Source organism: Bos taurus, chromosome 17, assembly GCF_002263795.3.
Source record: "Bos taurus isolate L1 Dominette 01449 registration number 42190680 breed Hereford chromosome 17, ARS-UCD2.0, whole genome shotgun sequence".
In the NCBI taxonomy this organism is placed as follows: domain Eukaryota; kingdom Metazoa; phylum Chordata; class Mammalia; order Artiodactyla; family Bovidae; genus Bos; species Bos taurus.
This window is the reverse complement of record NC_037344.1, coordinates 46,695,444-46,719,561: the sequence shown is the minus strand read 5'-3', so window position 1 is coordinate 46,719,561 and position 24,118 is coordinate 46,695,444. Positions and strand designations below refer to the sequence as shown.

The 24,118-nt window shown below is 42.1% G+C and overlaps 1 protein-coding gene across 10 annotated transcripts in view; it reads right to left on the bottom strand.

The window, feature by feature from the left end:
- Nucleotides 1-3,311: 3,311 nt before the first annotated feature.
- The window catches only part of RIMBP2 (RIMS binding protein 2), a 325,528-nt gene continuing 304,721 nt past the window's right edge, over nt 3,312-24,118 (bottom strand). For 7 of the 10 annotated variants that reach the window (XM_024977660.2, XM_059876304.1, XM_059876307.1 and 4 more), the window contains 5 exons: nt 23,525-23,693; nt 17,759-17,862; nt 15,378-15,449; nt 6,854-6,988; nt 3,312-4,732 (listed from right to left, as the gene is read on the bottom strand). In XM_024977660.2, coding sequence (XP_024833428.1) covers nt 4,544-4,732; nt 6,854-6,988; nt 15,378-15,449; nt 17,759-17,862; nt 23,525-23,693 — 669 coding nt within the window. In that variant the 3' untranslated portion in view covers nt 3,312-4,543. Of the gene's footprint in view, nt 6,354-6,853; nt 6,989-15,377; nt 15,450-17,758; nt 17,863-23,524; nt 23,694-24,118 lie in introns of all 10 variants that reach the window. The other 3 variants (XM_059876305.1, XM_059876306.1, XM_024977665.2) reach the window with 1 other exon arrangement.

The window sequence follows — 24,118 nt, the reverse complement described above, 5'->3', positions numbered from 1 at the left end:
CAAATTTCTATTGTGTTTTCTTCTAGAAGTTTTATAGTTTTAACTTTTTCATTTAATTCTATATTTTGAGTTAAATTTTTTTGTATCATGTAAGATAAGGGTCACTTTTCTCCCCTATTAATCCCCCTTCTTTCTGCAGAATTTTCTGGAAGACACCGTATTTCCCCCATTAAATTGTCCTGGCACCTTTGTTAAAAATGAACTTACTATATATTATGCATTTATGTGTTCCATTGACGTATATGTCTATATTTTACACAAAACAGCACTGTCTTGATTACTGTTCACTTCAGTTAGTTGTGTCTGACTCTTTGCGACCCCATGAATTGCAGCACGCCAGGCCTCCCTGTCTATCACCAACTCCCAGAGTTCACTCGAACTCACCTCAATCGAGTCGGTGATGCCATCCAGCCATCTCATCCTCTGTCGTCCCCTTCCCCTCCTGCCCCCAATCCCTCCCAGCATCAGGGTCTTTTCCAATGAGTCAACTCTTCACATGAGGTAGCCAAAGTATTGGCATTTCAGCTTTAGCATTAGTCCTTCCAAAGAACACCCAGGACTGATCTCCTTTAGAATGGACTGGTTGGATCTCCTTGCAGTCCAAGGGACTCTCAAGAGTCTTCTCCAACACCACAGTTCAAAAGCATCAGTTCTTCGGTGCTCTAGCTTTATAATAAGTCTCAAAATTAGGCAGTGTCACCCTTTTAACTTTGTTCGTCTTTTTCAAAATGGTTTTGACTATCCTCGGTCATTTGCATTTCTGCATAACTTTTTAATCAGTGTATCAGTTTCTAGAATAAGCCTGCTGGAACCTTGACCAGTATTTCACAGAATCAGTAGATCTACTTAGAGAGAAATTGGCAGTTTAACAATACTGAATCTTCGAAACCATAAACATATATCTGTGTTTAGGAGTTTTTTCATAGTCTCTCAGCAATGTTTCACAGTTTTAGTATACAAGTCTTGTTTGTGTGCTGTGCTGTCGTTTCAGTCATGTCTGACTTCTTGCCATTCTATGGGCTGGGGCCCACCAGGCTCCTCTGTCCAGGGGATTTTCCAGGCTAGAATGTGGAGTGGGTTGCCATGCCCTCCTCCAGGGGCTCTTTCTAACCCAGGGAGCGAACCCGTGTCTCTTATGTCCCCTGCATTGGCAGGAAGGATCTTTACCACTAGCACCACCTGGAAAGCCAAGTCTTGTGTGTATTTTGTTAAATTTGTCCCTAAAAATTCCATGTTGTGGTGCTACACAACTAATTCTATTATTTTATTTCACATATCTATATTTTAATTTCTAATTGGTCCCTGTTGGGGAAATTCATAGGAAATGTGCAGCTTATTGTTGTTTAGTTGCTAAGTCGTGTCTGATTCTTTGGAACACCATGGACTGCAGCATGCCGGGCTTCCCTGTCCTGCACTATCTCCCAGAGTTTGCTCAGGGTCATGTCCATTGAGTCAGTGATACTAACCGTTTCATCCTCTGCTGCCCTCTTCTCTTACAAAAATACAATTGATTTTTGTATGTTGACCTTGTACCCTGTCATCTTGCCAGATTCGCTTTATTAGTACTCACGGCCTTTTGTAGATCCCTTAACATTTTCTGCATGAACAATCATGTCATCTGCAAATAGAGACTGTTTTACCTCTTTCTTTTAAAAGCATGTAACTTTCTTTTCCTTTTCTTTCCTTATTGTTCTGGCTAGAAGCTCCAGTGCAGGGTTGTAGTCAGTGTAGTTAAACAGATATCCTTGTGTTGTTTTTGACAGAAAGGGGGAGTGGTCAGTCTTTCACCATTACATATGTTGGCTGTTAACTTGATCAAGCTAAGGTAAATTCCTTTCTTTCCTTAGTTTCCTGAACGGGTGTTGATTTCTTCCAGTGCTTTTCTCACATCTATTGCAATGACTAAGTAGCTTTTTTCTTTTGTTCTGTTAATACAGTGAAACACATAGATTTTTCTTCAGCATGTGCAACCAACCTTCATTCCTGGGATGAACCACAGTTGATGTGGTTCATCATAAAAAGATGAACCAAAGTATCATCATTTTATATATTGTTGGATTCAATCTGCTAATATTTTGTTAAGGAATTTTTAAAATTTATATTCATGATGCTATTGGTCTGTAGTTTTATTACAGTGTCTGTCTAATTTTGGTAGCAGTATAATGCTGGCCTTGTGAGTGTGGGCATTTTTCTTTCTTCTTCCTTCTCTGGGAGAAGTTGTATACAGTTTGCCTTGTGTATTCCTTAAATGTTTGGTAGCATTCATCAAAGCTGAGTCCAGCTCAGGATCACTTTGGGTTTGCCTACATTTCCATATTTTAGGAAATTTGTAAATGTGGTCAAAAGATTTAATCCTGGCTCTACTTCTACCTTTTTTTTTTTAGAAATTGTTATCGATTTCTGTTTATTATGGTAAAATATTTATAACAAAGTTTACCATTTCAACCATTTTTAAGTGAATAGTTGCATTAAAGACATTCACACTTTGTATAGACTTTAATTTCTTATACTGGTATTTCTTACACTGGAAAATTTTTTAAGACACTCCATTTAATCTGGCATTTTAGCTTGTCTTTAAACATTAGATCTCCAGAAACATCATATCTTTGACCAACATCTTCTCATTTCCCCCACTCTCAGCCCCTGGCAGCTACCATCCTACCTTCTGCTTTTAAGTGTTTAACTGTCTTAGGTTCCACATGTAAGCAAGATCATTCAGTATTTCTCTGTCATCAATTAGTGCAACATAACCTTTTCTGTTAATGCAGTAGGTGAAAACATAATTTGATGTGAATGGCATTATGATAAGTTATAATTTTACATATTCATACATAATTTCATAAAGTTATGAATTTGAATTATATTTTCTCTTCCATGTTGTTAGTGAGAATAAATCCTATTATTTGGAGGATTTTAAAATAAGGTTTTTAGGAAAATGCTTTGAAAAGTAGTATTTTATTGTATTTAGTTGGTGTAGCTCTTTATTCAGATCATCTGAATTCTAGAGTTGCCAAAGGGAGATGTTATGAATATGGTTTGAACTCACTCTCCACGTCTTTGCTGCTCGTATTTCACGAGAGTATGTCTCAGCACTGATTGCATTTTGTTTGTCACTGAGTGGACTGTCACCAATAATGCTAGGGTGACAGCATTTTGTAAACGACTCCCCACACGTAGGTCAGAATTACTTTAGAAAAAAAGTAGTGCCCAAGAGGTAATGTTATAGAGTTTTTCTTGTACATACAGGAGAAAAGAATTCAGTTATGCTGCTATGATTTTAAAAAGCATTTAAAACAAAGATACAGAATAAATGGCATTGTATAAAATAACAAATTTTATTTCTATAAAATATTTTACACTAGCTGTACACATGCACACACCCACGCAGAACTTAACCACACAGAGAGTAATTTCCTTTGAATAAATCTACCACATACTATTATATTACAATTTACAATATAGTCTTTGAAGACACAATGGGGAAAGCTTTGTCATTCATTTATAAACCTTCCATAAATTACAAAAGAAAGGCAGTCTGAAAAGTATGTATAAAGAGTAAAAACAATTTACAAGTGGACAAGAATTACAAAATAGTAACCATCAAATACATCTGCCAACAACTTTGTAAATCTGTTTTTGTTCAAGTGCCAATGGTGAAGATTGGTATGGAATAATTTTGAAGAGACTTAAATTTAGGATGTTTCTGGTGTGGCTTATGCATTATGTGGATTGCTTTACGTGTGTGCTGCTCATTGTTGACTGTGTATGGCATTTTGACAAATAATGAAAGTAACGTAAATCTATATGCCACAAAATGTAACACTGAAAGCAATGAATATTACCAGGTTTCTGGCAGGTTGGAGAAGTGTGGTACTTTACCAAAGCTATCTCCTCTCCTCTTTTTTGAATGATTTGAATAAGTAAACATTTTCTGTGTGTTGCCTGGCTTGCTTTAAAAGCTGAAAAGCCAGGATCTTAAATTGCACAGCCTGCACAACTTGGTTTCAAACCACTGTGTCTGTGAGGATGAGAGCACTGAATGCACAACACATACAAAGTGTACACTGTAGTTTTTATTAGACAGTACAAATCATTGTGCATTTATAAGGCAGAACATCAAGGCGATTAAACTAGGAATTTCAAGACCAGAGTTAAAGTGAGAGTTATGCATTATGAGGCAAGCATTTTGAAAAGGGAGAGAGGTTGAAATCATTCCTTTAAGGGCAGATGACAAATGCACAAAGACTGGAATCCCAGGTAGGGAGTGAGCTACAAAGAGCTACTGGCTCCCTGCATGTTCACGAGACAGCCCAGCTCCCGCCAGAGCCCGGGCACTAATAAGAGCGGTGGGCGGAGGCGGGTGGGAGCACCAGCAGCTCTTTGTCCTGGCGCTGGGCTTAAAGTGGATGGTAGTGCAAAGAGCATTTCTCTACTGGTGTCAGGGGAGAAGATTGTTTTTTTAGGAAGTACTTGAGTCATGAAAGCCCTAGTTTGGAATTAAAGAAAATTACATCGATTTGGAAGTTGTCCGGAAGCACATGAATCATTTCACTGCACCCAGCTTTTTCAGCAGTTTCTTGCCTTTGGAAAGCAGCCCCTTTTTCTTTTTCGAGGACATTTCCCTGCCTCTCCCAGGACTACCAGTACCCATAGATGACGTAGGTGACCCCGAATGGAGATGTACTGTGGGGGATGGCGCTCTCCTTGCTGTACCTGAACCCTCAGGAGGAACCTAGTAGGTACATTGTTACAGTTTATTGAGTGCGCGAGCGCCAACAACATCCATCCGCTCACTCGGTAACATCAGAAACACCACACTGCCCCGCTTCCCACCAGGAAAGGTAAGGGTGGATCGTTTCTTCTTTCAAGGGTTAAAGTATGCTCTGAGAGGCTCACACCTCTCCCAGGGCATATCTCTTACAGGGGGTCTAGCCATCAATGTTGGGTTTTCAGTTTCTTTGTCTCCGGGGAGGGGGTGGCCATTGCTTTGGCAAAACAAAGCTAGGTAATAATTTACTTTGTAAACTAAGACCAAGAGCAGGAAAAAAAAAGAGTTATTTTGAATTAGGTTGAGAGTAATATTGGCCAAGTACCCATCTTAAACACAAAAGTAATCTTAAACACAAAAGTTCTTAAAGAAAGTTTTGTTGTATATGAAAACTACTTGGGTATATAAAACCCTGACATTGTTGAGTGCACTCCTGGGTTAGTCAGTATACTGTAGAAACACTGGAGATGGCACACCGGTTGAAAGAAAAAAAAAACTAAAATGAACCTTAATTACAATCAAAGAAAGCTTAAAGGCCCTTCTTGTATGCTTATTTCCAAGATATTAAAGATGTCTTTTTGTCAATATAGAGCACATGGTAGGACTGTACACTTCAGTGCTTAATGCTGCTTTGCAAGAGCAGAACGGCATGGGAGGCATGACAACTGGCCTCACCCACGTTTCTGCCCTGGGCATGCCTGAACTCCTCTTACTCCCTTACCTCACCAGAGCAGACCTCTCTCTAACATGAGTGTTCATTATTCAACAGGCAAATGATATGAGCCAAGGGGCTTCAAGCTTACTTGGATTTAAAATCAAGGTCTAATTCTAATGGAAAACACCTAGTAAAGCATCCCAAAGTACACCTGAAGATACCATCTATTCCATCTAATGCAATCGTTTGAGCTGCATGTTTCATTAAACTTAGTATTGCATTGGTATACCAACAGAGCAGTCTTCCACCAAACGCTTTTGTGTTCAGGACACTCACTTGTGCTTTGAGGAGAAGCACCAGCTCTCCCGTAAGGTAGAGGGGTGGTCATTTAAGAAAAAGCCGTCTGCTGCTTAAGCCAGCATGGGAAGTGTTCAGTGCCAACTCTAGATCACCTCTTGGTCACTACTCATCTGCTCGATCTCGAGTTGCATTTTTTTTAAAGTAAAATTTCCATAGTAAACATTTATTAGGTTGTGCTTTTTCCAAGAGTGGCTAACAATGCAATATGCAGCTTTAATTATGAGTAGACATTGGAACACTGTGTAAACAAACAATTAGCCTGTTAAGAAATATGTTCCCAATGTTGGCCTTTCAAATATTCTCAATGTAAATCATAGGAAATAATTATTAAAGATGATTTATTTCACTGCAAATTCAGTTGCTTTACAACTGAGACCAAGTAATACTTTAGGTCCAATGGGTTTTTGAGACATATTTCTTTTTCTTTTTTTAACCCCACAGTGAAGCCTTAAGTCTACTGCATTGGTCCAGTTAAGGTAGCTTAAGTTGGTATCTTTATAGGTATCTTCAGTTGCTCACTTACGTGAAGGCTACATTGCCTGATTAAGGTGTGAAATGAACACTCTTCTTCTGTTTCCAAGCAGATGAGCAAAGAAATAAAAATATATATATATAAAAATATAATATATAAAAACTCGCAGTGATGAAATAAAATAAAAATGAGACACTAAACATGAATGTAATCTAATAGTTATATATGGTTGAGAAGTTCTCTGACCTTTGTTCAGAGGATCTGTTAAGTCCTAACAGGGCAAACAATCATTACTGCCCACTGAATCTATGGACTAGCCATCCCCTCCTCACTCTTGATCAAACTGAGATGTGCTCCTGGGATGCAGGATGGGAAGCTCCTTTGTGAGTAGAGCAGGCTGATTAGATCGAAAGGGTCATTTTTGTGGAACAAATAAATGTGGTTAGAATTTTGGGGCACAATCCCCATGGAAGGGCAGAGAAAAAACTCAGGGTCTATGCTTTTCGGCCTAAGGTATAAAGAGAGCAACGCACAGGCTGTACTGGACCATCTACGGCAGAGCGGGAGGGGGTGAAACATGCTGAGTGCTTGTGCTTACCCTTTTGGTCTTGGAGCGCATTGGCATGTCCTGTGAGTAGTGGGACGGCGCGTCGGAAAGGTAGACTTCTACATCATCAGGCACTTCTTCTAGGAAGTTGGAAGGTACAAGCCCTTTCTGCCCATTAAGCTCCCCCTAGAAACACAGAGATGAGAAAGAAGAATGACTGACCCTTGTTCCCAGAAACCCACTTCTTGCTTTCACTAAAGGAATATAGCTCAGAGTAGTGAGTTTACCATGGTTCAAAAGTGGTAGAGCGAGGGACGCCAGCGTTTCCTAACTCCCCTGGTCACAAGAATGACCTTGGCCATGTGCTTGAAGTACAGGGTCACGCCCATCTCCCTCCTTCTCCCTCCGCACCCCAAGTCTCATTTTGGTCTACGGTGGAGCCGAAGAATCTGTTCCAGCCAAGAGGCCTGGGTGCGTCTTAGGATCAGCCACGCTTAGAAACACTCCTCGAGAGCATCTCACTTCATAGTTCTCAGCCCTGGCTGACCTCTGAATTCCTAGGAAACTTGTAAAAATACCATTGCTCAGGCACATTGAGAGAGGGGAGCTTGGGGTGTGGGGGCAGAGGCAGGATTGAAGGGACAGACCAGTTCATCCTATGCTTTACTACAGTCTCACTGTAAGGATCCACACAATAGAGGAAGATGAAACTGTCGATACCTCCTTAGAGGTGACTGCTTCAGTTGATACCTTTCTACTCAGTAACATGCCTATGCATGTGTGGGGAGAGAGTAAATTAGCCAAGATGGTGGGTTCAGGCTCTCTTGCTCCACATAGTGTAAACAGTGACAATGTAACAGCTGAGATCATTTGTAGCACTGCGCATGGGCGTCATGAGGTACTCGCTTGGTCAAGGGCTACTTTGTGCAGTACGCCTGTATGAGCGCCACCTAAAGAAAGCAGGCACGTTACTGGTGCGTCATGGCTGTGTCGGCCATGAGAGGAGAGAATGCAGCGTGTCTACTGCTACGGCTGCTATGTCAGCCAGGAGAGAATACTGTTGTGGCTGCTGCATCAGCCAGCAGAGAGGTTGTGTTGTCTCCAGTTATGCTACAGCTGCTGCGTCAGCCAGGAGAGAATAAACGTGTCTGCAGTTCCTATGGCTCCTCAGGTCTTCTTCCAGCTTTACCACTCACACCTTGTCTACCATGGGTTCATCGAACAGTGCAGACGGTGTGAACAGCGAGACAACTGGTGCTGTCAGCAGGATCAGCAATACAGCATGTAACCTAGACCAGCTGCTCACCGGATGTATCGAGAGGTTCACAGTCCACATGTCAATCCCCCCCAGTGCCAACTGCCCCACAGAACCCAAAACCAAGTTCAAAACTGGCCCCAGGTAACATGGGAGTCTGTTTCTTTGTTCAGTAGGTCTAGGAAATTACAATTTCTAGACAGCTAGAAAGTGACAGCTCACAACATCAAAATTAAAAACTATGCATCCAAGGACATGACCAACAGAGTGTAAAACAAACCTACACGATGGGAGAAAATACTTGCAAGTTATTATCTAATAAGAGTTATAAAGGATATATGAAAAAATTCTACAGCTTTACAAAATCATTCACCCAGTTAAAAAGTGGGCAAAGAACCTGAATAGATATTTCTCACAAAAAGACATACAAAGGGTTAACAAGCACATAAAAGATGCTCAGCATCACTATTTATTAGGGAAACAAAAATCAAAACAGCATTAGGATGGCAATACTGGTGTAGATACAGAGAAGTTGGAACCCTTGCATGCTATTGGTGGGACTGTAAAACAGCCACTGTGGAAAAAAAACCAGTATGCTGGCTCCTCAAAAAATTAAAATTACTATATGATCCAACAATTCCACTTCTGGGTATTTACTTGAATTAAAAGCAGAGCCTTGAAGAGGTTCTGGTATGGCTGTATTCACAGCACTCTTCACAACAGCCAGAAGATGGAGTCACCCCAACTGCATCGGTGGATGAATGGATAAACGATGTGTGGCTCAATGCAGTATGATTCAGCCTTCGGAAAGGAAGGAAAATCTGAGCTATGCTACGACGGTGATGAACCTCGAGGATAGCATGCTAGGCGAATGGTCAAAAGAAGAACACTGAATGATTCCACTTACACGAGGTTCCTAGAGTAGTCAGAGTCATAGGAGAATGGTGGGTGCTGGGGACAGTGTTAACTTTGCAAGATGAAAAGAGTTCTAGAGGGGGATGGTTGTGGTGGTTGTGCAACAATATGGGTGTACTTAACACCAGTGAACTACACACTAATGAGTGATTAAGGTTAAATTGTGTTTTATCACAATTAAAATGAAGTTTTTAAAAAGAGGCAGGTCCAGGTACCGCCCATGTTTTCCTATGCAGTAATCCCTCCTGGGCCCCAAATCCACCTGCCCAGTTCAGCCATCACCTGCCTCCTGCTTTGACCTTGAAGATTCCACTCTCCTGTTCTGTTCAGCTTCAACCCTTCTTCCTCAGGCTCTCCTGTTAACTTACTTTTCTCTGTTGCTGTTACTTAGAGACTTTCTAGGACACCTTTATCTTTTATTGTGCACGTGTCCCTGGTGATTTCTTCCACATCAAAGGTTGCAGACAACGTCGATACACAGACACCGGAATCTCTATACAGTCCAGACCTCCCAGTAACTCTTTAACAGCCAGCTTTTTTTTTTTTTCCTCCAGCATCAGAAAATGACCTTCTTTGGGTGAGCACCAGATGGAGTAGTTGGCTCATAATTGGGGACTACATTCTGTGAAAATACAGCTTTACACACAAATCCCCATCAGTACCATGCTCACATCACAGCAGGCACCTGTGTGACCAGAGACCTATACCCTCCTGCCTGTTCAGGCTTCCGGGCTGAACCCTGCCCTAGGCTCACTGAATGGAGTGTGGGGGTACTGTCTCTACAGTGTTTCCTCTCTTTTCTCCTGAGCCTCCCTCATACAGGTCTGTTAAATCACGTGTCAGAAGTGTGCGTGACACCACTGTCAGATGTGATCACTAGAATATTCCAGGGGCGTGAGTACTCCTCTGTCTTGGAGAGGCTCTGTAGCCTCAAGCTCAGTATTTCGTGTTTTCCTCTCAACCATGTCCTTACTCCTGTTTTACCCAGGTGCACCCATCAGCTAAGGCAGAACCTTGAGATCTTCCTGGAAGATGTCCCAACTAACCATCTGAGCCCTCGGTATCTGTCTGCCTCAGTTACCATCTCAGTTCAAGCCCTTGTTCCTCACCTCGGTCATTCCATAGCTTGTACCCTGGACTTTTGGTGACATGTCACCAAGCCCCCTGGGACTCCCACCTCCTTTCAACAGTCCATCTGCAAAACCCTTGACTACAACTTTCTCTAAGAGAAACCTGACATTTCTCCCTCTTGCAGATCCTTCACACTCAGATCTCTGGTCCTCTTTGAGCCTCATTTCCATGTTTGAGGCCAAATACAAACCGTGTCAAGACCTTACATTCAAACAGAATTGGATTATGTTAGGCTAAATGGCAGTAAACATTACAACTGCCACATTTTCTTCATGCACGGTCAGCACGATGCCCAGTCATGCTTGCATAGTTCTCCTTCTTTGCTGGCTTTAATGCTTTTAGACTGCTACTGTGCAGCCAGTTTCCTTCTGACCTATCACAGTACATGACTTAAGAGTCTGGGTGTAGAAACACTGCACCATGCAAACATCTGGTTAACACAGGCTAAGTAAGGGCGGAAGCATTATGGGGTGCTGGAAATCTCAAGTGATTGACTTCACTCTGGATGCTATGGATTGTGGAGGGGAAGGCCCAGGTGGACAATAGAGGTCCCTCCGTCTACTCTCTGTTCATTATGGGATGTTTGGAACTGAGGAGAGACTGGGAAGAGATCACAGGAGTATATCCCAGAAAAAGTTAGCTCTTATGAGAGCTTTCAAGATTGCATGCAATGTCAGACAACACAAGTTTGGTGAAGCTTGAGATTATTGGTATCAAGTTAGATATCCCCAGTTCTCATTTATCAAATAAGAAGTAATTGAGAATAAGTGGACTGGGCAGTCTACTCAGCAAATCAGACCAACAAAATAACAGTAAAGCCATTTGGTGGAGATATAAAAAGTGTACATTTCATATCAATTTAGATCTGATTCCTACTATCATGCAAAATTTAGGTAGGCTAAGCCAAGAAAACAAAGAGATAAAACATAACACAGCAATGGAAACATGCAGCTCATAGTAGAAAAATATTTTTAAATAACCAGATAATACTATGTCCAGTTTTGTCTAGATGCTTGAAAATCTAAATGAAAGGTCTGGCCTTCTAAATATACATAGATTCTAAAAAAATTGACTCAATAAGAATATAATCATTTAAGCAAATGAAAACTTTTGTACAACCGCATCCTAAAAAGATAATGAACCTAAAAGACCTTTTAGACATAATCTTCACATAATTATAAGACCTAACTATGTCATTTTAGCTGTCCAGATCATGAAAAATACTGGAAGCTTACCAGTTCATTCACAATTCTAGCATAATCCTGATATCAAAAGCCATGTAAGAGATATTCTAAAAATTATATTCCAATATAATTTCTGGAACATAAATATAATTCTGAATAAAATGTTAGCAAATCAAATACAGCTCTTTAAAAATAGTTGTAAAAAATAGTGGTATACCATGGTCAATAATTTACTGAGAAAAAAAATAAGCTTAGCAAATGGAAACAAGATACTTAACAGTATAAAGACCATCTCTCTATTGATAGTCTAGCTTAACACATAACAGTGTAAAGATTAGTGATATTCCTACTAAAATACATAATGTTAAGGATCCCCTATCCTCACTATTCATAATTGTTCTAAATGATGCAGTAAGACAGTAAGAAGAGATGACTGATATTGAAGAAAAGACAAAATGTCTTGACTCTGGGAACCCAAGAGAACCAACTGATGACAATGGAAATAATGCATCCAGAAGAAAGATTTGTAGGGGAGCATAAACATGCAGATAAATAGGCACAGCGAGCACACATGTACATGCACATAAAATGCACACACACACACACACGCAAACACACACACATGCCCATATACATACACATGCACACACATTCATGTGTGTTTGCATGTATGCACACATGCACACATACATGTGTGTTGCATACATATACACAAAACAGATACATACACACATACATATGTATACACACATTTCCAAGATATTTTCTAAATAACCAGTTGCCGGGAGCAGGAGCTCCGCCCCTGGCAAAGGTCATGAGGAAGGAGGCTCGGCATACGCAAAGGCGGGATCAAGCCTCAGGAGTTCCCCTGGAAATTCTCGAGCATCTACCCCCAAAACCAGAGTCTGCCTACTTTCTGCTTTGTGCTCTCACCTACACCTCTGGCTTTACAGGGGGCTGTCCCCCACTACCTCTCTCTGAAAAAAGAGTTAACTTACAGCTCCAGTTAATAAAGTTCCTGGGTGTGATAGTGTTTCAACCTACAAACTCCTTTGGAAGTCCTCTAGCCTGCCTGAATAGGTTTTTCCAGCCATATGGGATTGTTCAGAGCCTCCCAACTGTGAGAGGCATGAGATGTTCTAAACTGTCTAAATACAGATTCTTTTGAGCAGTTAAAAGATTGATTATAAATTGTATTGGTGAAGGGTTTTTCACTTGTTGGGCCAATGTTTGCTGCTAAGTTTCCATATCCCTTACCTACTGTGTCCCTGGCAGTGTATTGATTGATATAATGGGTGTAAGTAGTAATGTTTGTAACCTTGGACCCTTGAGTTAATTCTTTTTCTTGTTATAGCCCACCACACCTTTGCCCTATAGGAATGCAACTTTATCTAATGCTTTTGGAGGGTGGTGCTTGACTAATCACCTTTAGAGAAAAATAAGTTTTCTGAAGAAAGGGTCTTAAAATGTTAACAGGCCTCCGGGCCAGAAGATGATGCAAATCACCTAAACTTTTGCATATGATAAGTTTGCAGGAAGAAAGCCTGGCTTACTGCATGACTCTACCCCTTCCCCAATTATCCTCTATGCATAACTTAAGGTATAAAAACTACTTTGGAAAATAAAGTGCGGGCCTTGTTCACCGAAACTTGGTCTCCCCATGTCGTTCTTTCTCTCACCTTCTGGCTGAATTATTCAGCCTCTTTTCTCCACTGAATTTCCTCACTGAGCTATCCTTATTCTATTACTCTTTATATCCTTAATTAACGTTTAATTAAGCAGTTGTTTCCTGATCCTCGCCGGCGCCGTCCCCGCTTTGAATTCCCTGGATCTGCCGGGGCTGGATACTGCCCGGCAACCAGTAAAATATATACCAGAAAAATCATAATAGCAAGAACATAAGAATGAACTTTAAAAGATATATAAGGATGTGTAAGAATAAATTCATGAACAGATGAAAGGAAAAACTTAGAAAAAGTCAGACACACCTATGTTAGAGTTGAAAGACAATGTCATGTCATCTAAAAACTCCCCAGTTTCCTCTAAAAACTAAATGCACCTCTAAATAAAGTACTATGGCTTTGTTGTGGGGTGGGATCCTAGTGAAGAGATCCCTCCCAAATATGAAAATGAATTATAAAAGCACAGTAATTGAGAGAATCGAATAGCTGAGATATGGATGCAGTCTGGTCCTGTGTACCTGGGAGTGTACTGCACATTCTGTATACTAGGCATGTAGTACACAGAAGAAGGGTGGGATTTTTAAACAGTAGGAAAGCATGGATTACTTAATAAGTGGCATGGGGACATTAGTTTCTCTAATTAGAAATAAAGTTAGACACTTGAGATTTACATGTGAAAATGAAGCTATCAAAGTGAAGAACCAAGATAAAATGATTATTTTTATCACCTTGAAGGACTTCTAAGCATGCCTCCCAAGGGCTGAAAAACATAAAAATTTACATAAAAATTTAAAACTTCTGCTTCATAAAAGAAAAGGCAACAAAACCACACACAAAAAGGAAAATTTGAAAAGCAGATGATTACCTAGAAAAAGAAATACTTGCAACATATGGACAAAGTGTTGAGACAGGCTTGGACCCGGAACCCGGGACCTTCTGCTGCAGTGCCTGCACCTGGTGAAACATCTCCAGCATCAGAAAACAAAGAAACTCGAAGGAACTAAAACTAACTCCATGCAAGGAGTCAGTTAGGGCAAATTACGGACAACGGGGTACAAAGAGACCCCAAAACCCAGCTGCCACTTCTGAAGAGCCCAGAGTAAAAGCAGAGGTTTGAGAGCAAAGCCAGGGTACCTCGCATGCCCCCTGCACACACCACCACCTAAGGGGTGGGCAAACCACCTAAGCTACCCTTCCGGGCTGACCCCTGGACACACCTCTACCCTCACCCCATGTAAGGAACACGCTCGTCCCCCTCATCTGAGAGCAAGCAGGCAAACCTGTTGTTTGTTCTGGCTCCCCACTGTGCACCAGGGGCCCAAGTAAAGCCTTACCTGAATTTTTGTCTGACCTCTGATCAATTTCTATTGATTGGGGAAGGCCAAGAACCCTGGTTGGTAACACCATGAACAGTCTCACTAAAAACTATTCTCTTAAAAATCAGAAACTGCATCAGAGGAGCTTTGAAATACCGTGTGTGCCTGATGTTGTAAAATCCATTTGACCCCAAGAGAAACCTGCCTTGTCAGGGCTTGAGAGTTTCTTGATTATTTTCATTATTTAAAAAAAAAACAAAAACAGAAAGAGGAGGAAAGTGGGATGCAAGATGATGACCCCATTCCTAAGGCTAGGAACAGCAGTAGGTGTCTGGCTGGGGAGGCGCCCCTAAGATGACTACCCAACATGCCTGCCTTCTCTTCAGGAATATCAGGAGATCTGCTCCGCTGGCCCAGGGCAGAGTCAGGACTCCCCCATCCCTATCCCAGAGGCTGGGTCCACAGTGCTGTAAGAGGGAGGAGCTTGAGATCCTTTTGGTTTTAATTAATTTTGCTTCTTTGTATTTCTTCCTCTCACCATTTGAAAATGTATTACCTATGCACTAAATGGGGCTTCCCAGGTGGCACTAGGGGTAAAGAATCCACCTGCCAATGCAGGAGACGTAAGAGACTCGGGTTCCATCCTTGGATTGGGGAAGATCCCCTGGAGGAGGAAATGGCAACTCACTCCAGTATTCTTGCCTGGAGAATCCCATGGACAGAGGAGCCTGGCAGGCTACAGTCCATAGGGCTGCAAAGAGTCGGACACAACTGAAGTGACTTAGCATGCACACAGGCACTAAGTAATCCAGAAAATTAAACTGCTTGGTAAATGTTTGAATGAAAGAAATGTTTAATGTGAGCATGTGAATACTCTTACTTTGTCAACAGCTCGTATGCATTGAAAATAGTCCTTTTAAAGAGAAGTAACAGTGAAGATCACAGAACTGCCTTCCCATATTTTATGGGCTCAGCAAAGAGGACAAGCACATTAGCCATCCTTTCAGCAAGCCAGGTAAAGTTCCCACACAATTTTAAGGGAAAGAATAGACAAGCAAAAATATTTATATATTTGATGCTTCAAAAACTTACATAATAAAATCCATCTTCATCAATTTCGCCAAAAACAGTAATAATATCTCCTGTGCAAAATGTAAGTTCAGCCTGTAAAGACAGAGCATAAAGTTAATAGTGTTTTCCTAAATATAGAAGTTGCCTTAAAAAAAAAATCTTCATGATTTCTGGTATGATTTCTCTTTTTTTTCTTATTGTTTTGGTATGAACCTACACTTTCAGTCAGATAAGGAGAAAGGGTACATATCAGATGAATGAATGCCTGTGTTCCCAGTCTCTTAGAAAGTAAGGACAATTCAAAATGGGGCCAAGTCTCCAACAGAAGGGCTGCTCTGCTCCGATTCTCAGCCAGAATTAAGATCATCCCCAGGTTCTGCTGGTGGTGTGTGTTTATAGCCAGTTAAATAGTTAACTTAAAAACCACAGAGCCACATGTATACCTGTGGCGGATTCATTTTGATGTTTGGCAAAACTAATACAATTATGTAAAGTTTAAAAATAAAATAAAATTAAAAAAAAAAACAAACCACAGAGCCTTCAGATACGCTCTGCAATGAAGGGACCATTGCACAAATATCCTTTCACTGAATATATTTTAAAAAATTGTATTTAAATGTCATTTAGTAAGAGTCTACTACGTGCCATGCTCCAGGTTAGAGGTGGGTGCATTGACTCCAGCAGAGGATACCAGAAAAAAATTTCATTTTTATCTCTAGACATGAAAACAGGGTACTAAAGTTCATTTCTAAGAGCCATTAGGCATCATATATATATTAAGCCAGGCTTCCCAGGTGGCACTAGTGGTAAAGAACCTGCCTGCCAATTCAGGAGACACAGGAAACACGAGCTCAGTCTCTGGGTCTGCAAGATCTCCTGCATGAGGGCATGGCAACCTACTTCAGTATACTTGCCTGGAGAATCCCACGGACAGAGGAGCCTGGTGGGCTACAGTTCATAGGGTTGTGAAGAGTCTGACATGACTGAACCGACTTAGCATGCATGCACACATTCATCAAGCCAATACAGAAATTTGAATCCACCTGAGCTCTGAATCTGAACCACGAGCTGGTCACCCATCAGGTACAACAGAAATACCAAGGACCAGAGATTTGTATACGTCTTGTCCAGAGCCAGACATCTGGAATGTGAAGTCAAGTGGGCCTTAGGACGCATCACTATGAACAAAGCTAGTGGAGGTGATGGAATTCCAGTTGAGCTATTTCTAATCCTGAAAGATGATGCTGTGAAAGTGCTGCACTCAATATGCCAGCAAATTTGGAAAATTCAGCAGTGGCCACAAGACTGGAAAAGGTCAGTTTTCATTCCAATCCCAAAGAAAGGCAATGCCAAAGAATGCTCAAACTACCACACAATTGCACTCATCTCACACACTAGTAAAGTGATGCTTAAAATTCTCCAAGCCAGGCTTCAGCAATATGTGAACCGTGAACTTCCAGATATTCAAGCTGGTTTTAGAAAAGGCAGAGGAACCAGAGATCAAATTGCCAACATCCTCTGGATCATCAAAAAAACAAGACAGTTCCAGAAAAACATCTATTTCTGCTTTATTGACTATGCCAAAGCCTTTGACTATGTGGATCACAATAAACTGTGGAAAATTCTGAAAGAGATGGGAATACCAGACCACCTGACCTGCCTCTTGAGAAACCTGTATGCGGGTCAGGAAGCAAGTTAGAACTGGACATGGAACAACAGACCACTTCCAAATAGGAAAAAGAGTACGTCAAGGCTGTATATTGTCACCTTGCTTATTTAACTTCTATGCAGAGTACATCATGAGAAACGCTGGGCTGGAGGAAGCACAAGTTGGAATCAAGATTGCTGGAAGAAATATCAATAACCTCAGATATGCAGATGACACCACCCTTATGGCAGAAAGTGAAGAAGAATTAAAGAGCCTCTTGATGAAAGAGAAAGAGGAGAGTGAAAAAGTTGGCTTAAAGCTCAACATTCAGAAAACTAAGATCATGGCATCTGGTCCCATCACTTCATGGGAAATAGATACCTTCTGAAGGCAAATGCTTGTCAGTTTTCACAGTGTTCCTAGGACACGAAGCCTATGTGCACAGAGAACATCCATCTTTTCTGCTCGATTTTCCTTGAGTGTGTGTGTGTGGTGGTGGTGGTGGGGGGGGGGTGGTCATTGGCCACATGTCAGAGGTTTTGCTTTCTCTGTCCAGGATGACCCATCACAGCAGGTATGGGTCACAGGGTGCTGGTCCAGGGAAACCCTATTCAGTGGCTGCCAGTGCCCTGAGTGTGTCACCAGGCTCGCGACCTCTCTCCTGCCCTCCTGGCTATCTCGTTCCTGGTTGAATAGCCCTTCCTGTGTAAGTTCCAGGGAAGGGAGGGAGGGAGGGTGCTGTGGGCAGAGGTACCTCGACGTCAATGTTGGGCGAGCTCTCCCTTGGGTCATAGTCGTACAGGGCCACCATCCTTCGCGTCGACACCGAGTGCTGTCTGCCGCTTCTCCTGTTTCTCTCTGTTCACATCACAAGAAGAACACCATCATGAAGTGATTTCAAAGCCAGTGGCGTCCCCTCTCCCTTGGCTCGATCAGTGGAGCCAAGTCACATGCGACCAGTGTGGCTGAGATGACTGCTGGGCTCTAGTGCTGGCCCAGCCGGGGAAGCCCCCAGGCTCCCTACGCTCACGCTGAAGTCCAGTCTAGCCCCACTCCTTTCTCTCTGTGTATAGGAACAGGGGAGACTTAGAGCAGGGAATTCGCTCAAATAGTCAATCTAAAGGTCTTGGAGTGGCACACGGTGCATGTGAGGGGCGGGGGTAAGCAGGCCACTTGCAGGGTGTGACCCAGCTCAGAGGAACCCCATAAACACCAGGTCAAAAATGCTGCCCATGTAGCTGCTATGAAGATGATTCTCACTCAGATTATTCTCGCTCAGACCAGAGGCACAGCCACCAGTCTGTCATCAGGAGAAGCAAGAGTCTATAGAAAGGGGCACCCTCTCTACCCGTCTCAGAGGTTCCTTTCCCTCCACTTCCTCTGGTGTCCTCGCTGTACTTTTAACAGCTGTCCCTGAAATGATGCCACTTGAGGAGAAGGCTCTGGGGGAGGCCCCCTCCGCTGCCCGGCTGCAATCTGCCCTAGATGGAGCCCTGGGCTGTATATCAGCATAAGAGGGGAGAAAAGAAGAAAACCCCACACAGAGCATCTGGAAAAACTCCGAAAACAGCCACTTACAAGAAGGGCCAATGAAAAACCATGGGATCTGGCCCAAATTGTCAAACTCCCTGGCAAACCTCCGTTGTTGGGTTCCTAAATGACGTTTCTCCTGGAGAAAGTAGGCATTGAGGCCTTTCTCCCAAACACAGCCACCTTTTGCCTAAGATTGATTTTTGGAATTCAACGCACAGAAATGAAAACTCCTAAAGACAAGTGTTTTGAAAGCATGTAAAGTGAGTTAAGCAGCTTTTCAGGAGTCAGCGGCAGGCATAGGGCTCATTGTGTGCATGTGCAAAATTCAACCCTCAGCTCCTGGTCAAGAATCACTGCTTTTATTTGAAATAAGCAAGCACACCTTTGCAGGACCTGCATGTATGTTTCCTGGATCAAATTACAGTGGTAACCAGAGGTTAATTACAGTGTTGCTAAACTGCTAATTTCACAGGGGAACCCTGTGTCAGTGGCATTAAGGCTACACATGTACTGTATTGAGGTGTAATTTATATACAGTATGACTCAGTCTAGTGTTCATTCACTTTAGTAAGTTTTGATAAACTCTATGGTCACATAACCACCACAACCATCAAGATATTGAAGTTATGTCACCGTCCCCAAATTCCTTCATGCCCATTTGTCACCTCCAACCTAGGTAACCACTGATATGTTTTCTATCCTAATAGTTCTGCCTGTTTTAGCATATTGTTTAAATGGCATCTCATGGATGTAGCTTTTGGGGACTGGCTTCTTTCCTTGGGACAGTGCATCTGAGATTCAGTCATGTTATTGCATGGATCAATAATTTGTTCTACTCTTATTGGTGAGTAGTATCCCATTGTATTGATGAACCATAGTTATTTTATCCATTTACCAGCCAGAAAACACTTGAGTTCTTTCTGGTTATTAGTGATTTTTCAAAATTTAGTTTTGGTTGTGCTGGGACTTTGCTGCTGCGTGCAAGCTTTCTCTAGTTGAGGCGAGTGGGGGCTACTCTTTTTGCAGTGTGCGGGCTTCTCCTTGTGGTGGCTTTTCTTGTTTTGGAGCATGGGCTCTAGGGTGCATGGGCTCAGTAGTTCAGGTGCACAGGCTTAGCTGCCCTGTGACACGTGGGATCTTAGTTCCTGGACCAGAGATCAAATCTATATCCCCTGCACTGGCAGGCAGATTCTTAACCACTGGATTGCCGGGGAAGTCCCACTCAGAAATATTTAATTTTGATAACATCTAACACAATTTTTAAAATATATCATATCAAAACAATTGTTGCCTGATCATTACAAAGTTTCTCTCCTTTGTTTTCTTCTGTAAGTTTTATAGTCTTCATTTTTATATTGAAGACAGTATGAATCTTGAGTTAAGCTTTTCACTACAGTGAGAATATGGCTTGAGATTCACTTTTTGCCTGTGGATGTCCAGTAATTCCAGCACCTATTATTGAAAAGACTACCCTTTCTCAATTGAATTGCATTTTTACCTCTGTCAAAAGTCAGTTGATCGTGGATATGTTGATCAGTCTGGGGGGTCCATTCTACCCTGTTCCTCTGTGTGCCTGTCCTTTCTCCAGCACCACATGGTCTTGATCAGTTTGCCTTTATAGTGAGTCTTAAAATCAAGTTACATGAGTCTTTCACATTTTTCTTTTAAAAATGGTTTCAGTGATTTTTAGTTTCTCTGACTTTTCATATGCATGAAAGATTTAGCTTATTGATTCTATATAATGCTTTGCATGGACCTTGACTGCTGTTTTGATGAACATATAGGTTGGTTTGGGGATATCTGACATCTTAATGTCTTAGCAATATTAAGTCTATGAACAGTCCATCTCTATTTACTTTGGGATTCTTTGATTTCTTTCATCAATGTTTTATCATTTTCAACATACAGATACTGCATGTATTTTGTTAGACTTAACCATATTTCACATCTTCGTTGTGTTACTGTACACAGTATTACTTTTTCAATTTAAATCTCAAATTTTCATTGCTAACCTATGGAAATGCAATTGCTTTTGTATCCATTGACCTTACTAGTCTCACTTGTATTCTAGGAACTGTATTTATAGGTTCTCTGAGATTTTCAAGGTAGGCTTCCATGTGATCTTTCCATTCTGTGGGCCATTGCTCCCTGGCTCTCCTTGTACTGCACATTCTAGCATGCAGCTGGAAAGGAGAGATGAGCGTGGACATTGTAGCCTTACTCCTAGTCTCAGGATGGAAGCTTCCAGTCTTTCACCATGAGAAACATTGCCTCAACATAAAAGGGCAAGCAGGTATCTCAGCTTGGTTCCCTCAGCTAGTCTAGGGACTACTGAATAAAAAGACATTTAATCCAAGTGATCGTGTAAATCAAGTTTCTTTTTTTTTAGCAGATTGCTCCTAGACTCTCTGGGTCTGTGGTGCACGAGCCCATTTCCTCTTTGAAGAGGCACTGTCGACTTCAGGAAAGGGGGCAGCGATGCGAGGGAATGGATGGTGTGAGGGCTCAGAGAGCTGTGGTCTCGGGGATTTAATCTGGGCAGTTTATTCATATGAAACCTCGACTGTTAGACATGGATCTTGAGACAATGAACTCATTAATACCAAAAAGGTTGAGATATTTGCTTTTGTGTTTGTCTTTAAAATCATGCATATTACTTGAGCCACTGAACTTTGTCTGGAGTGTGATTTAGAAGTGAATCCAGGGGAGGCAGTGGGGTGCACTGGGAGTTTGGGATTAGCAGACGCAAACTATTACATATGGGCTTCCCTGGTGGCTTGGTGGTAAAGGATCCACCTGCCAAACCAGGAGACACAGGTTTGATCCCTGGGTTAAGAAGATGCCCTGGAGGAAGAAATGGCAACCCACTCCAGTATTCTTGCCTGGAAAGTCCCATGGATAGAGGAGAACCCGGCGGGCTACAATCCATGGGGTCGCAAAAGAGTCAGACATGACTGAGCACGCACGCAATGCACAGCAAACTATTACATATAGGACAGATAAATAACAAGGTCCTACTGTATAGCACAGGGAACTATAGTCAATATCTTGTAACAAACCATAATGGATGAGAATATGAAAAGGAATGTATATATGTGTATAATTGATTCACTTTGCTATACAGAAGAGATTGGCACAACATTGTAAATCAGCTATAAGTCAATAAAAATAAATTTAGAAAAAGGTTAAACAATAAAAAAGAAGTGAATGTAATGTTTTGAAGTATTAAAACTTTAAATATGAATCCCATGAGTCTTTCTGTCTACAGTTATTTAGAAAAAGGAGAGGCCTTTTGAATGAGTAGATTTTCCTTGCATGTGGAAAAATTAAAGATCATAAATGTAATGTTGCTGAAAACAGTTTTACTGTTTGCTCAGTGGTTCTACATAAACAAAAGAATTTAGTATCCAAATTAAAGGGTAAAAATCTTTTATGTCTTTGGATAAGCAGAATTTACCTGAAGAATGGAAAGCATACGACTTGTCCAATCACCCTTTGAAATTTATCATAGATAGTCAATGTGCAAAGTAGTACCAGTGTCCTGGTGGTCCAGTGGCTAAGACTGTGCTCCCAAAGCATGGGGCCCAGGTTCAGTCCCCAGAGGGCAAAGTAGATCCCACAGGCTGCAACTAAAGATCCCGCACGCTGCAATTAAGACACGGAGCAGCCAAATAAATAAATACTAAAACAAACAAAACCCGTATATTACCAGTATCAGTCCATTCATGCTGAGATAACAAAGTGCCATAGACTGGGGGCTGAGACAACAAGCATCCATTTCTCACAGTCCTGGGGTGGGGGACGTCCAAGATCAAGGTACTGGCTGACTTGGTGTCTGGTGAAGACCTGCTCCCTTCCTTCCTGGTTCACAGATGACTTCCTGCTCCTTGTGTCCTCACATGATGGAAGGGGGAAGGGACTCTCTGGGGTCTCTTTTATAAGGGTGCTAACCCCATTCATAAGGGCTCCACCCTCATGACCAGATCACTCCCAAAGGCCCTACCTCCTAATAAACCATCACATTACAGATTAAAGTTTCAACAAATGAATTTTAGGGGGACACAAACATTTCATCCACAACAACCCAAAAACGTTTACTTTCTAAATGTGATCGACTTTTAGTAAGCAAGGCCATACTTCATCTTTCATGAGAAGATCATCTGTGTTTTCATAAATATTTAGATGCCTGTATGTCTGTATCTCAGGACTATTAAAACCTTGGTTTACAGAATGGGTTTTGCCCAAGAAAATCTGATGGTTAACACTCAGATTTTGGGGACTTCCCTGGTGGTCCAGTGTTTACGACTCTGTGCTTCCAATGCATGGGGCACAGCTTCAGTCCCTGGTCTGGGAACTAAGATCCCGCATGCCTGGTGTGGCCAAAAAGTAAAATGGTCAAGTGACAAGGATTTACTTTTCACTTATAGTGACACTTAAGTGACACTTATAGTAGCACAGGGAACTATATGAAATATCTTTAAAAAAAAAACCAAAGCATTCATTCCTCTGCTCAGCGCTGTCTCCTGCCCTGAGTTGGTGGGTTTTTTTTTTTTTTTTTTTTTTGACAGTTTAAAAAATATATATTTTTTTTAATTTTTGGCTGTGCTGGGTCTTTGTTGTTGCACTCAGGTTTTCTCGCGTTGCAGTGATCTGGGGCTACTCTCTAGTCGCAGTACTCAGGCTTCTCATTGCGATGGCTTCTCTTGTTTTGAAGCATGGGCTCTAGGGGGCATGGGCTTCAGTAGCTGTGGCTCCTGGACTCCAGAGCACAGGCTCAATAGTTGTGGTACATGAGCTCAGCTGCTCCAAGGCATGTGGGATCTTCCCAGTAGGGGGTGGAACCTGTGTCCCCTGAATTGGCAGGTGGACTCTCCACCACTGAGCCACCAGGGAAGCCCTAGGCTGGTGTTTTGTGCTACAAAACCCTGGAGGAGGCAGGCGCCACCTTGCCTGCAGGCTCACAGGTGAGCAGGACGTGGCCTCTTACCTATTTTCTCCACAGGTGTGTTCAGAGGGAGGAAGCCTTGTCTTAGAAGCTGGTCCATCATCTCTTCATCATCTGCCTGGATCTCAGAGACCATATTACAGGGAATAAGGCCAAGCCGGGCACAGGTTTCCCCGCGGTAGAATCCATCAGCGTCTTTATCACCATACACCTGGAGTCACGGGAAGAAGGCAAGGCATTGGGGTGGCTGGTTCAGAAATAGATTGGCTCTGTTCACCTAGAGTCACAGTTAGTCAGACACTGACTTGAAGAACACGAAAAATCGCTGCTTGTGGGCATAAGTGTGTACACGTAGCCCTCACCCTAAAAATCTGTGTGTCTAAGAACCTGTTTCTCCTCCAGGGTTTGGATAGCCTCTGGAGCTCCCGTTGACCAGGGGGCTGCCCGGCAAGGCCAGGGCTTTGCTAGCTGAGTGCATGTGTGTGAACGCACACAAGTTAAGTGCCGCCCGCCACCACCCCCCACCCCATATACACACATGCAAGTGCAGTATAACAAATGATTCCTCCATAAGAAGACAGCACCACTGTCTGGCATTCCAGAAGTGAAAAACCTCAACTCACAAAGGGATTCTGT